The sequence below is a fragment of the Lampris incognitus genome, chromosome 7, assembly GCF_029633865.1.
Source record: "Lampris incognitus isolate fLamInc1 chromosome 7, fLamInc1.hap2, whole genome shotgun sequence".
Classification (NCBI taxonomy): Eukaryota; Metazoa; Chordata; class Actinopteri; order Lampriformes; family Lampridae; genus Lampris; species Lampris incognitus.
The window spans coordinates 53,086,292-53,100,246 of record NC_079217.1 but is presented as its reverse complement, the minus strand read 5'-3'; the positions used below and the strand labels follow the sequence as shown (position 1 = coordinate 53,100,246).

General features: G+C 44.7%; 1 protein-coding gene across 4 annotated transcripts in view; it reads right to left on the bottom strand.

Annotated features, from left to right (window-relative positions):
• The window catches only part of LOC130115347 (arf-GAP with Rho-GAP domain, ANK repeat and PH domain-containing protein 1-like), a 101,430-nt gene that overhangs the window by 41,681 nt on the left and 45,794 nt on the right, over positions 1-13,955 (bottom strand). For all 4 annotated transcript variants that reach the window (XR_008810485.1, XM_056282960.1, XM_056282962.1 and 1 more), the window contains 10 exons: positions 12,396-12,472; positions 12,192-12,286; positions 9,828-9,980; positions 9,283-9,352; positions 8,770-8,890; positions 8,306-8,487; positions 6,567-6,673; positions 3,165-3,364; positions 2,723-2,808; positions 2,207-2,389 (listed from right to left, as the gene is read on the bottom strand). Coding sequence is in view for 3 of the 4 variants with exons in the window: in XM_056282960.1 (XP_056138935.1) it covers positions 2,207-2,389; positions 2,723-2,808; positions 3,165-3,364; positions 6,567-6,673; positions 8,306-8,487; positions 8,770-8,890; positions 9,283-9,352; positions 9,828-9,980; positions 12,192-12,286; positions 12,396-12,472 (1,274 nt within the window). In the remaining variant the exon portion in view is untranslated. The remainder of the gene's footprint in view (positions 1-2,206; positions 2,390-2,722; positions 2,809-3,164; positions 3,365-6,566; positions 6,674-8,305; positions 8,488-8,769; positions 8,891-9,282; positions 9,353-9,827; positions 9,981-12,191; positions 12,287-12,395; positions 12,473-13,955) is intronic.

Here is a 13,955-nt window from a genome sequence, read left to right as displayed (position 1 = left end):
CTCTCTGAAGTTTAAATTGTTTAAAAATAGTATTATAACATAACAGTATTACAACATTACAGTATTACATTACAGAATTACAACTGACTTCATGGAAATAGCTGCAGCTTTCCTTGTTATTCATTTATTGCTAAATATTGTGCCTTAAAACTACTCTGGACAATCAAAGGGGTGGGGGGGTGGAGGTGGGAGGGAAGGGCTGTTTTATTTTATTTTATTCTATTACTATTCAATGTCATTGTTATTGCTTCCTTTTCTCTTTTCCTTTTAATGTATACTTTATAAAAATTTGGAACACATCTGCCCAACCCTGATAATAAAATGATTTTGGAATATAAAAATAGTATTTTAGTTGTTCAAATATTAATTTTGGTGTCAGTTAGTTGTATAACAGACATACTAACATATGTAATGCATTAATATCACAATTGGGTATTTATCTTGACAGAATATAGAGTTTAAAAACCGGCGGTCATTTTGACCGCCCATGGTCGTTTTAGGTAGGAGTGGTGAAATCCCGGTCGTTCTAGCGTTAAATAAGTGACTGATACACACAGACACACACAATGAGAGAGATGGCAAGTTTAACTGCATGAGGGAGGAACTTAGAATTCACGGTCAGGTGCTGAATGTGAGTCACTCTCTCTCTCTCTCTCTCTCTCTCTCTCTCTCTCTCTCTCTCTCTCTCTCTCTCTCTCTCTCTCTCTCTCTCTCTCTCTCTGACACAGTGCTGAATGTGAGTCACTCTCTCTCTCTCACACAGTGCTGCATGTGTCACTCTCTCGCTCTCTCTCTCTCTCTCTCTCTCTCTCTCTCTCTCTCTCACACACACACACACACACACACACACACACACACACACACACACACACACACGTGTGTGCGTTTGCGCTAAGTAGGTTAAGCAGCGTCATAGTGCTCCAGCCTGGCCGTTAAACACTGAGACGTTCATCAGTCCTGCTGGAGCACAAACGGCTGAACACGAAACCTTTCACTCTAACTATTCCCACATCCTGTCACTATAGGCCCTACTGGTGACTCACCTACGTAACTGAGCTCTAACTCGTGTATGTATGGCTGTTCAGTTTCCCCATAAACCAAAGACAGCTGTCCTGGCTGTCCACCCTGCCAGTGTCCCTGGCTAGGGGAAATATGGGAACACAGAGAGGAGGGGGGCATTATGCTCAGTATGGGGGTTACAAAACAGGGGAGACACAATGAATGAAACTACCATGGCCGGGGGGGGGGGGGGTGAGGGGGCAAGAAATCCTTTGGCACCAATTCTTTGTAAAGTTCCTCTATATACTCTACACGTACGACGATCTGTTTTTAATAAGGCCAAAACTAATTAAAGGGCGATTTCACCGATTTTCAATCTTCTTTTCACGTACTAACTGTAGCGGTGGCATCTCGATAATGTATACAATATGATCAATATTGTCTGTACCGCTGTAGTGTGCTATAGACAACTAGCTCATGTCCTTCATTCACTGATGTTAGTGGATGGCGGAAGAACTACAAGACAAACGGGCTAAGATGTTTGTTTTCTAACCTCCGCCCCACTTGGGCAAGAAGGGGCAGCTTTCCTGCTTACCGTACTAAAGTTGCACAGCTATTGCACCCACAGCATTTCAAACCGCAAATATGACCCCTCAGAGAGTCAACTTAGAAGACATTATGAATGATTTTGTGTTTTGGCTGACGAACATTCAGCCTTATGTAACGGGGGCAGTTACACTTACATGTATGAGCAACCAAGAGCCTAAAGTAACTGGCGGTTTTTGTGTTCCCATTGTCTAACAATGCCAACACATTTAAGAGTCACTGTGCTGCAATGAGTCTCATCTTGGACAGTTTATGTCGGATTCTGTTCCGGACGCCAGCCGAGAGGGAACGCGCACTGGTACATGTAGGTAATGTAGAACAGGCGTCCTCCGCAGAGAACGTCAAGTTCTCTGTCAAAATGGATTGCACCAAAGCAGTTACAGCTTCAAAAGGCTAGATAGGCCACCAGAACATACTAGAATGTGTAGACTATTGGTGAAATTTCTCACCAACTCTTACAGGATATTAAAACCTGCGAAACTCCAGAGTCAAAGTAATCTATCTTCAGTACAGAAAGTATACATAATGGGCAGGATCCAGGACAAAACTGAGAATGGCATTTAAAAACCAAGACAACAAAAACAAAGCAATTTTTTCTTACATTGTCAAGTTCGCTCTGGTTGCCGTAGAGAGGGTGGTACTTCCTGTATTTGCCCTGGCGGTATTTGTTGGTGATGAAGCGCTGTCTGTCCTCGCTACAGCTGGAGGGCATCAGAGCCTCGCTTGGTGGTATGTTGGCCGCCCAGAAACTGTTGACCCTCTCATTGCCCAGCAGCAAGAACACCTGCATCACAGGTAGGATGGGAGGAGGACAGAGAAGAGGCTTCAGACTGAGGGGATGAAGACTGTATGGGTAGGTTCTACTGCCCATCAAAACCTCTACAAATGGTCCACCTTCATGTTGTTTTTCCAAATATGGATGTTGGAAAACATTCACCAGCCTTGACAAAGAAGAAGCTACACAGCGTCCACTTTTAGCTCAGTGTCTGCTTATAGAGCGATGCCAGTGAAGTGCATCTGAAACATCAAACCATTTTACTGCACACACATCTCCCTACCAGGACACAAACCACTCACGTTTCTCCAAAATTCAAATAAAACTACAAGCGGTCTCTACCTGTATGAGTTCCTCTGTCCAGACTTTCCGGTCCATCTTCAGACTGCGAACCTTGGAGATGCTTGGACCGAGTCCTCTGTGCTGTCCTGTAGCATACATACACATTGGGTGACAATACAAAAGTCAAGAGGATGCATGGCATTCATTCGCTAATGCTAAAGCGAAACACCGTCATCACATATCCCTCGTCTCCATGTTTGAGAAAGGCGGTGTAACATGAGGAAATGTCTTTGACTCTTCGTATTTCAAGTGACCTTTCAGCAAGTCAGGAATAAACCGTGCCGGCATACTGTTAGCTAGCTATGCCATGTGCAGCTGTACTACTTATCTAACAGTATAAGGAACCATTCATTATTTTAGTAGCTTTATCTAAAAAGTAAAAAAAATCACAAACATATACACACAATAAAAATGCATCAACTACCCCCCCCCCCGCACCCACCTGCACATCGTTTGCAGACCACCACACACAAGTTGATGGCGGCCCAGTCTGGTTTGGCAGCTCCGCAGTCGGCACAGAAACTGTTGCTAGGCTCCGCCCAGATCCGCTCTGCCACCTCGCTATTGGACAAGGCCTCGCCTATGGCATTGCGCATGGCCTCCACCCACTGTTCTTTCAGCTGCTCCGACTCGGCAATGAAGCTGCGGATGGAGACACAAACTCGGTTGAGAGTTAGCGCTGACATGATGGAGCCCGTCGACCGCGGAGCGGGGATGCTGAGAGACGCCGAGTGTGACTCTGTTGTTTGAGAGCGTGTGACTGTCTGTCTGTGTGTGTGTGCGTGAGAGTGTGTATGTCTGTCCGCATGTGCATACAAATGCTCATGAGCACGTTGCAAGATGACTCGATTCTGCTGTCGTTTTTGCTAAAAACAGCAGCCATGCAGTGAAAAAAAACCACATGTATGGAGCGAGCGCGTGCACAAACACACACCCACACCCACACACACACACACAAATTTGTGGCATCAGAACAGCTTGATGCAAAACCCCATGTCTGAACCCTTCCTCTTCTTAGCCGTCACACAGTGCATGGGCTTTTTCCATTCCTTTAAGGCACAAAATAACACTTCTTAAATCATTTTTAGACAAATACATCTCAGACCCTTCCACTCTTCCCCACACAAACGCACACCTCAGCTCTACTTTCAACCTTTTCTAGACACAGATACTTCAGACAAACAATTCACTCTCTTTCTATCTCACACATAGCACACATGCGCGCACACACGCGCGCGCACACACACATACACACTTGGCAACTCTTCAAAAAAAAACACACAAGCCTTTTTAGACTTTCCCCATTCTGTCAAGCTGAGATCTCCTCACTGCAGGCAGTGGATAGTATCAGCCAAAAGACCACACACACACACACACACACACACACAGACACACGCACATCTCTCCAGTTTCTCTTCAAACACACAGACACACAAACACTCAGTGGCCTTTTCACATTGTGTAGTGGTGTTTTCACATTGTGTAGTGGTGTCCTGTTGAGCCCTCTTAGGGGGGCAGATTGATGGTGAGGGCCTCTGTAACATGGGAGGACGACCTAGTTTCCCATAAGCAGAAGATCAACGCGGTTTTCTTTTTTTTCTTTTTTTTGGGGGGGGGGGGTTCCCCTCTTTTTCTCCCCAATTGTATCCAGCCAACTATCCCACTCTTCCCAGCCGTCCCAGTCGCTGCTCCACCCCCTCTGCCGATCTGAGGAGGGCTGCAGACTACCACATGCCTCCTCCGATACATGTGGAGTCGCCGCCAGCCGCTTCTTTTCACCTGACAGTAAGGAGTTTCGCCAGGGGGACGTAGCACGTGGGAGGATCACGCTAGTTCCCCCTCCCCCTGAACAGGTGCCCCAACCGAGCAAACAAGGTGCTAGTACAGCCACATACCCACATCCGGCTTTCCACCCGCAGACACGACCAATTGTATCTGTAGGGATGCCCAGCCAAGCTGGAGGTAACATGGGGATTCAATCCAGTGATCTCCGTGTTGGTAGGCAATGGAATAGACAACCCCCCCCCCCCCCCCCCATGCTACCCGGACGCCCTCAATCCAGTTTTCTGACTTCTGAGGTAACACCGAGTGTCAGAGCAAAATATTCCACTCCCTATAACACAAATCATGACCACGCTTGTATAATAGGTGCTAGGGGAAGTCGTTTTTGATGTCAGCCACTAGACCAAGGGCCTTTGTTTGAGGTCATGTGATCTATGTGTATGCATGCAGGTCTGTACACAGGGAGCCACTTGGAGGCGTGCCAAGATGATCTAGGAAAATATACATTTTAGAAACAAATTAACCAAATACATCATAACTTTTGCCTCGATAATATCAACCTGTTGTGTAATGTGTTGCCAATACAGAAGTGCAAAGGACGGCTGCCTCGTATTCTATTTTTATACAATTCACGCGTTATGATTACTATGATTCACTTGAACTTTGTAACTCCCTGAGTCACAAAGGCATATTTGAAAACGTCTTTATGCATGCCCAATAATCCAAGTAAGAAAATCACAGAAAGTTGGATCAGTTAGTCATTAAATAAATAAATGGATGTGATGAAATCTTTCTCTCAATAAAGATTGTGTCCAGATTAACCGATTCAACTTTCTGTGACCATATTTGAAAACGACTTTTCGAGCCATGCATGTACAGTTTCAGTGGAGATTCACTTGCAGCCTTGCTGCTGGTGAAGAAGAGAGTCGGTGGATAGCGGGCAGAATTTACCTACATCTGTGTGTCTCATCTCCTGGATGTGACCACCAACTACCGTAACTGTACACGGTCAAGGATCTGTGAGCCCTACGCTAATCTGTCATGAACACATTCGGCCCCCTGACCAAGTAAGTGTGTATGTCAGACTACTGGATGCTAGGCAAGCTAGCATCAGTCTGTACTCGCATAGGGATTTGGGCTTTCACCCAGCACTGACGTTTTTGGGTCATCCTCACGATCCTTAGTAATAGAGTACAGTCCGAGAGTCTTGGCAATCTGTCATCGTGGAAGCCCCCCCCCCTTTTCTTCCCAATTGTACTAGGCCAATTACCCTATTTTCTGAGCCGTCCCGGTCGCTGCTCCACCCCCTCTGCCAAGCCTGGGAGGGCTGCAGACTACCACATGCCTCCTCCGATTCATGTGGAGTCGCCAGCCGCTTCTTTGCACCTGACAGTGGGGAGTTTCGCCAGGGGGGATGTAGCACATGGGAGGATCACGCTATTCCCCCCAGCCCCCCCCCCGAACAGGCATCCCGACCGACCAGAGGAAGCCGTTAGTGCAGCAACCAGGATACATACCCACATCCGGCTTCCCACTGGACCACACGGCCAATTGTGTCTGTAGAGACACCCGACTGAGCCGGAGGTAACACGGGGATTCGAACCGGCGAGCCCTGTGTTGGTAGGCAACGGAATAGACCGCTACACTACCCAGACGCCCCTTGCCATCATAGAAGTTATGTGATGCTGCACCACACATACCCTCGTATATTTTACTGTGCTTTTTGTCTCCAATTTATGTGCGACTCCGCCATTGTTTATGATCAGAAAAATGGTCTAAACTTTTTCTCAGGCCCTCATAGAGCAACCCTCCCAACCAACCAGAAAAAAAAACACACACACAAACACACACACACACACACACACTCCAAGCTGTCTCATCCTTAATTAATCAAAATGACCAAAAAAGTGCTATATTGGGTTTATATGTGTGCATCTACAACATATGTACAGTATGTTTACAGCTCATGCTTCTAAATAGAAAACAAATGTGGGCTCAAGTAGGTATATGCGTGTGCACACAAGAGGATGTGTGGTGTGTACATTTGTGTGCGTGTACGTACCTGAATATACGGTAAGGTGTGGTGAGATCAAAGCTCCGTCGATCCGTGTCCTTAACATTTCCCACGTTCATCTCAATAGACGTGATACCCAGTCCTATACGGTGGTCCTGGAGACAAAGCAGCCATTATATGAGTGTTATTCTTTAGTCTGGATCAGTACTCAGAGCTGGTTTGATGCATGCTCAATAATCCAGATAAGATCATCAAAGAAGGTTGAATCAGTTCATCTGGATACAACGTTTACTGACAGATATGTTTCATCACTCAACTGACATCTTCAGTCTAAACTGACTGCAGGTATCCCCACCCCTTATAAACAACACAGTACAATACAGTGCCTAACGACTGAAACCAACAACCAGTTTCATATGCAAATATGGGTGTGCCCATTAACTAGAGCAGTGTTTCCCAACCCAGTCCTCAAGGAACACCTATCCTGCAGATTTTCTTTGCAACCCTGAATAGGTACCTGTTTGTAGTTATTCAACCAATCAGCAATGAATTATGTCAGCTGTTGCACACCTTGCATAATTAAGTGCTGTGAGATGATTGGTTGAGTAAGTACAAGCAGGGCTACCTATGCAGGGTTACAATGAAAATCTGCAGGATATGTGTTCCTTGAGAACTGAGTTGGGAAATACTGAACTAGAGTTTCGATGGCCATGTTTACTATTCACAGAGGGTTGGGGAATAGTCTACAGTCAGTCTACACCCATCTACAGGCCAGTGGCCACTCTTGCAAGGATGAGGATGTGCACATCCTTGATAGGGAGGAACGCTGGTTTGAATGGGGAGTCAAAGAGGCCATTTATGTGAAGAGGGAACGACTATCCCTGAACCGGTAGGGGGCACTAAGAGTACATCTGTCGCCATCTTACAACGCTGTGATTGCAACTATTCCCCAACCTTCCGTGAATAGTACACATGGCCATCAAAACTCTAGTTAATGGGCACACCCATATTTGATCATGAAACTGGTCGTTGGTTTCAGTCGTTATACATCTGTCGCCATCTTACAATGCTGTGATAGCAAACAATCCCTAATCCTCTGTGAATTGTACACATGATCAATGGTCACACCCATATTTGCATATGAAACTTGTCATTGGTTTCGGTCGTTAGGCACTGTATTGTACTGTATTGTTTGTAAGGGTGGGGATACCTGCAGTGAAGATGTCACTCAGTTGAGTGATGAAACGCATCTGTCAATAAACATTGTATCCGGATGAACTGATTCAACCTTCTTTGATACTCGGAGCTGGGTTACAGAAAAACGAAAGAAGGGCCCCTCAGTTGTTCTGGATAAGTGGCTCTGGCAACTTTGAATTCAACATTCATTTAAATCTGGGTTTGTTTGTTTGTTTGTTTGTTTGTTTGTTTGTTTTTTATTTTTTATTTTATTAATGCTCCCATTCCATACCAACCACATGAGTGACAAAAAAAAGAAAGAAAAAAGGTGAAACATGTTTTGGAGAAGCATCCAGTCAGACTCACTGCTGTTACTTATTTTTACTTATTCAACTATAAATTATAAAGACTCAGTTTTGCTGATTTTCAACACAGTGAAAAGAAAATCTGATTCAATGATTTCTGTGACATTTCTGAAAAACAATAAAAAAATTACAACATTTGAAAGAGTTGGGTTGACTTCTGATAACCATTGGTCAAAAGAAAAAATGGGAATTAAATTATATACTTCGAGACACACAAACACACACATGCAAGCGCACAGCCCCCACCTCTAATGTCTTGTAGAGGAAGACCTTATCTGCAACAACCACAGTGTAGAGTTTGGAGCGTAACCCTCTCAGCTCCAAATAACCCTGATACTCTGGGGTCAAAGGTGAACCTGGTAGAAAGCTGGTTTGCCGTCGCCCCTTGGTGCTGTCCAGCAGCACTGTCACCCAGTCATTTCTTTCAGCTGGATATGTGCACAAAAATACCCACACATGTATCAGCCAACATTATCACACAAAAACCTGACCTTTCCACACATGTACGTGCATCTAAGCACAAAAGGCACATGCATACTTATTCAAGCACAGATGTACAAAAGTACCACCCCCACACAAACACAGCCAAGTGTGCTGTGGTATACATGCTCACAAGACAGATTCAGATTCAGTTTCAGACAACTTTATTCATCCCAGAAGCACAATTCAGTTCCACAATCTACCCATACCAGACAGATAAACAGACTGACCTTCATTCTCTGCCCTGAAGAGAAAGGTGCGATTGTGTGTGACCACCTCAAACTTCAGCTCTCCCACACTCGTCACATTAGTGATGAAGGCCGTTGAGATGATCCTCTTAGAATACACCTCCTGGAAACAGCCAACAAACCCAAACACACACATACAACCAATTCGGTTAAATACATACAAATGTAATGCATGTCAGTGAGTGAGTGAGTGTGGTTGTTAGCGAAGGTAGTATTGGCTCTATGTATGAACCATTACAATGTTACAATTTGATTTATCACAATGTTACAATTTCATTTATTACAATGTTACAATTTCATTTATTACAATGTCACAATTTCGTTTAGCAGACGCTTTTATCCAAAGCAACGTACATCTGAGAGTTAATACAACACAAGCAAAGATCTAGTCAGGAGGCGACAATGCACACACAGGAGCCAAGAAGCAGTTTATTTATTCCTTTTTATTAATACCATCAGGTGGGGAGATGTTCATGAAAGAAGCTGGGTCATTACCTTCTCATTGTCAAAGTATCTTAAGTAGTCAACGTCTAGTTTCACCCATCTTCTCTGGTAATAAAGGGCCCTGCATGCATAAAACACAACCACAAATGTTATCACGACCACAACCTACTGTATGTCTAACACAACAAAGGCAGTATCACATTTCCTAAACTAATAACACAGTTGAACAACTAAGGTAACAGAAATAAGGAAATAAACAAAATAACAGAATGAGCACCAAAACCTTGGCTGTAAATCCACTATTTTATTTGGTTCTGCATCCTGCCATTTTATGTTTCATTCTGTGTTTTGTCAGTCTGTATATTGTGCCAGCTCCTTTGTCCCAGTCACTGTTTTGGTTTCGTGTGTTGATTTTACATTACCGGAGCTTGACCAATTAGCCCTGTTGTGTTGTGTAGCCACACGGACACAGTCAACATGCTGCTTTGGAGATGTGTACCTCTATGACACAGCGAACCTTTGTTATCAAGGCCTGTAGAGGGGTGTGTGTGTGTGTGTGTGTGTGTGTGTGTGTGTGTGTTCTTTTCAATACCTACCCCTGTGGCGGGTTCTTATCCAGCCAGCCCATCTTGATGACTGAACATTGATGGCAATCATCATCTTTGGTGGACTGAGCCAGTCTACCGGTGCCTGGCAGGCAGACGCTGCTTTGCAGTTCACTGATCCCATAGTCCTGCCACGAGTCACGACTGTGACCCGCAGAAAGAAAACCAAAATCATACACAATTTAGGGGTAAAATCGGGATTTGACTGAACAAACTGGGTTGGATTCTTCTTTTTTGGGGGGGGGGGATTTTTCCCTCTTTTTCTCCCAAATTGTCAATTGTACTTGGCCAATTATTCCACTCTCCCAAGCCTTCCCGGTCGCTGCTCCACCCCCTCTGCTGATCCAGGGAGGGCTGCAGACTACCACATGCCCCCTCCGATACATGTGGAGTCGCCAGCCGCTTCTTTTCATCTGACAGTGAGGAGTTTCATCAGGGGGACGTAGCGCGTGGAAGGATCACGCTATTTCCCCCAGTTCCCTCTCCCCGCCGAACAAGTGCCCCGACTGACCAGAGGAGGCGCTAGTGCAGCGACCAGGACACATACCCACATCCGGCTTCCCACCCACAGACACACCCAATTGTGTCTGTAGCAACGCCTGACCAAGCTGGAGGTAACACGGGGTTTCCAACTGCAGATCCCCGTGTTGGAAGGCAACGGAATAGACCACTATGCTACCTGGACGCCCCTTGGATTGGATTCTTCGAAACAGTGTGTAAATAGTAGATAAAAGCAAGTAAGTAAGTATCTATATATGTAAGAGATACTGTCTAATAAGTTTAGTGGATCTCTGATATACAGTATTTACATTTACGAGTATTGCACTGGTAAGACACATTATCATTAACATCTATATACATAATAAATATAGTAACAGTGGCATAACTACAGCATAAGTTATATACTACTAAATACTAAAAAAGCAGCTATATCAGTGTCGCAAGTTTGAAATGAAATACTAAACAATGATGCATATGGGTGCTGGAAAACAACAGAAACCAGCTGAACAGTATAAAAAAATGTATTCACGTTACTGCATGGTGTCATTGCATACGCAATCAAGTTTCAGCCTGCATACAGGCTGAACTTGATTGTCTCTATCAAACTAAAATGGAAAAGACAGTTACACTGATAGACTCAAATAGGCATGAAGTCTTACGTCATTATCAAGTTTCAATCTCATTAGTTTTTGATCAAAAGAGTCACATCGATAAACTCTTCAGCTGCATGCAAACATAGCTTGTGGTGATGGCAAAGAGTCTATTAATAAGTCGATAAAGGGCGCGTAGGAGTGAAAGCTTTAACATTAAACTGTTCCAGACCACATACTGTGCCTCATAAGATCTGGGGGAAGTGGCTTCCTGATGGTAGTGACAGTTGCAATTGATTCAATGATTAAGGCAAAGTGAAAAGTGAGAAACGTCACCCTTTACCAATTCTTGGAGGGCAAGATAGTGATCAATAAAACTTGACAGCAAAGAGTGGGCATTTCAATTTAGATCAATATTATTTGCCTTGTGAAAAAGAACTTAAAAATGGCATGAACTGGTGTTTCCATTCAAATCGAGATTCGACCAAATTTTCACTGGTGCACAAGTAATATGATGAATGATAATGGCATGGAAAGGAGTTATGATTTGTTGCTGATCACTTCCCCTGTTCATTTTTAAGCTTACAAGAGACTGAGGAAGCCCACTCCTTGCACTGTGTATGAGCAGTATCTGCCTTCATACAACAGTGAGTCTCTGACAAGACAAATCACTGGTCAAAGATGCATTCCATCGGGGCATCCGGGTGGTGTAGCAGTCTATTTAATTGCCTACCAACACGGGGATCGGCGGTTCAAATCCCTGTGTTACCTCCGGCTTGGTCAGGCATCCCTACAGACACAATTGGCCGTGTCTGTGGGTGGGAAGCCGGATGTGGGTATGTGTCCTGCATTAGCACCTCCTCTGGTTGGTTGGGGTTGGGGAGGGGGAACTGGGGGGAATAGTGTGATCCTCTCAAAAAAACAAAAGACGTATTCCATCATTGCTAGTTGGGACATTTCCTCTTGCTTTTTGATAATATATATGTAAATGCTACTCTGAAGATCAAAACACAGCGTCGGTGTTGCTTTAGGAGGGCAAACACAGGCTAAATAATGTTGTTCATGAATCAGCTTGTGCAATTCCAAGTAAAAGAGAGCGTGAGGTGAGAGTAGTGTGAAAAAGCAACTAAGTAAATGTGGCTTTCAAGGTGGAAAACAAAACGCTGTTATCTTGTTAGTTTGTGTGAGTACACACTAGCGTTTGTGGGTTTGAGTACACACTAGCGTTTGTGGGTTTCTGTGCATGTGTCCAAATGTGACTCACTGGTTGGTGACTGACTCATCATCGTCCAAAAGCTCATCATCACTGCATAAAGAGTAATGTCTCCTTGACACCACGGGTATTGGCAGGAACATATCCTATTGAACGAGACAGGTGTCATTCACTGCCTCCAGGAAGCACAGATAAAGGAGTTGTAGAATTAGGCAGGAAAAGAAACCGTCCTGGTCGACCAACACAAACACTTACTGTGTCTGGTGTGTTCACTGGATGGAGACTGGGGCAAAACAACTCTGGTTCCTCATATTCATCGGTATTATCATCAACTGAATCAGAGAGAGAGAGAGAGAGAGAGAGAGAGAGAGAGAGAGAGAGAGAGAGAGAGAGAGAGAGAGAGAGCAGGCCGACAGACAGAGAGGAAGAAGAATAAGAGGTGACAGTTTAGGGCTATAGGCAAGCCTGTGTAATCAGAATCAACTTTATTGGCCAAGTGTCCTTCTAGTACTTACATATATATCACTCAACAAAAAAAAATTAAAAAAAATAAAAAGCAATAAAAATGAAAAATGAAAGAAATAAATGGAATACAGGTTCAGAGTCAAACAACTTTATTTATTCCAGAAGGGCAATTCAGTTCTTACAGTCTACCCAGACATACAAAAACTCACAGACAAGCGGCAATCATCACCATGTCAGAGACAACAGACAGATTAGTACATGGGCAAGAGATGCACACCGTCACCCCCATGTGGCCCCGCATGCAGACTCACACGAGGACCAGGTGAAGGGCAAAAACCGACACAAGTCAAAAGAATAGAATAATAAATAAATAAATAATAAATGGAGGTAAGTATGACATGTAGGTCAGGTGAACTGGCAGTACTAAATTGCCCCTAGGTCCGGTCACGGCCAGAGCGTCCACGGGTAAGGCATTCATTACACCACCCTTACCCGAGGGACAGTGGGTGTAGATCAGTGTAGTGTTCGGGGACTCGTCGTTCTCCACCAACCCAGCTGGCCCATCCGGGTGCCTGCAGCCAAGCAACCGAAAGCATTCTCCCTACGTCTCTTTCGCAAGCCTGAAGGTAATGTAATCCGTGCGAGGCTTCAGCGTGTAAAATAGCGAGAGCAGCTGACACGAGTTTGAAGGAAGCTGGTGTTACAACTATCTTCTTCCCGTGGAAACGTGAGCCAGGGAAGTTATTCGACAAGAGTTCCAGCCATATGCCATTGGGTTAATCGGGTGGGATAAGGGGAAAACTATAAACATTTTTTTTTAAATTGCCCATAGGTGTGAATGTGTGTGTGTGTGAGTGTGTGTGTGTGTGTGTGTGTGTGTGTGTGTGTGTGTGTGTGTGTGTGTGTGTGTGTGTGTTTGTATGTGTGTGTGTCGGGCCTGTGATGGCCTGGCAGCCTATCCAGGGTGTCTCCCCACCTGCCACCCAATGACTGCTGGGATAGGCTCCAGCATCCCCGCGACCCTGACAGCAGGCTAAGCAGTCCGGATAATGGATGGATGGATACTAAAAATGTATGCTATGTGTTTAGCTATTATCTGTTATATAAATTATATACTATATTACTTCATCATCATCAGTTCTGTAACCTATGGAGGTCTTAGGAGCACAGCTGATGCCTCAACCAGTCCCTTCCACTGTTCCCTATCCATCGCAGCTCTCCCTGCCTCCAATAAGCTCATCTGTAGCCATTCTCCGATGTTGTTTACCCAGATTTTTCTCGGTCTCCCTCTCTTGCTAGTCCTTTCTACCAGGCCTTGCAGGATGTCCTTTGCAAGTGTCCTTTCTGTTC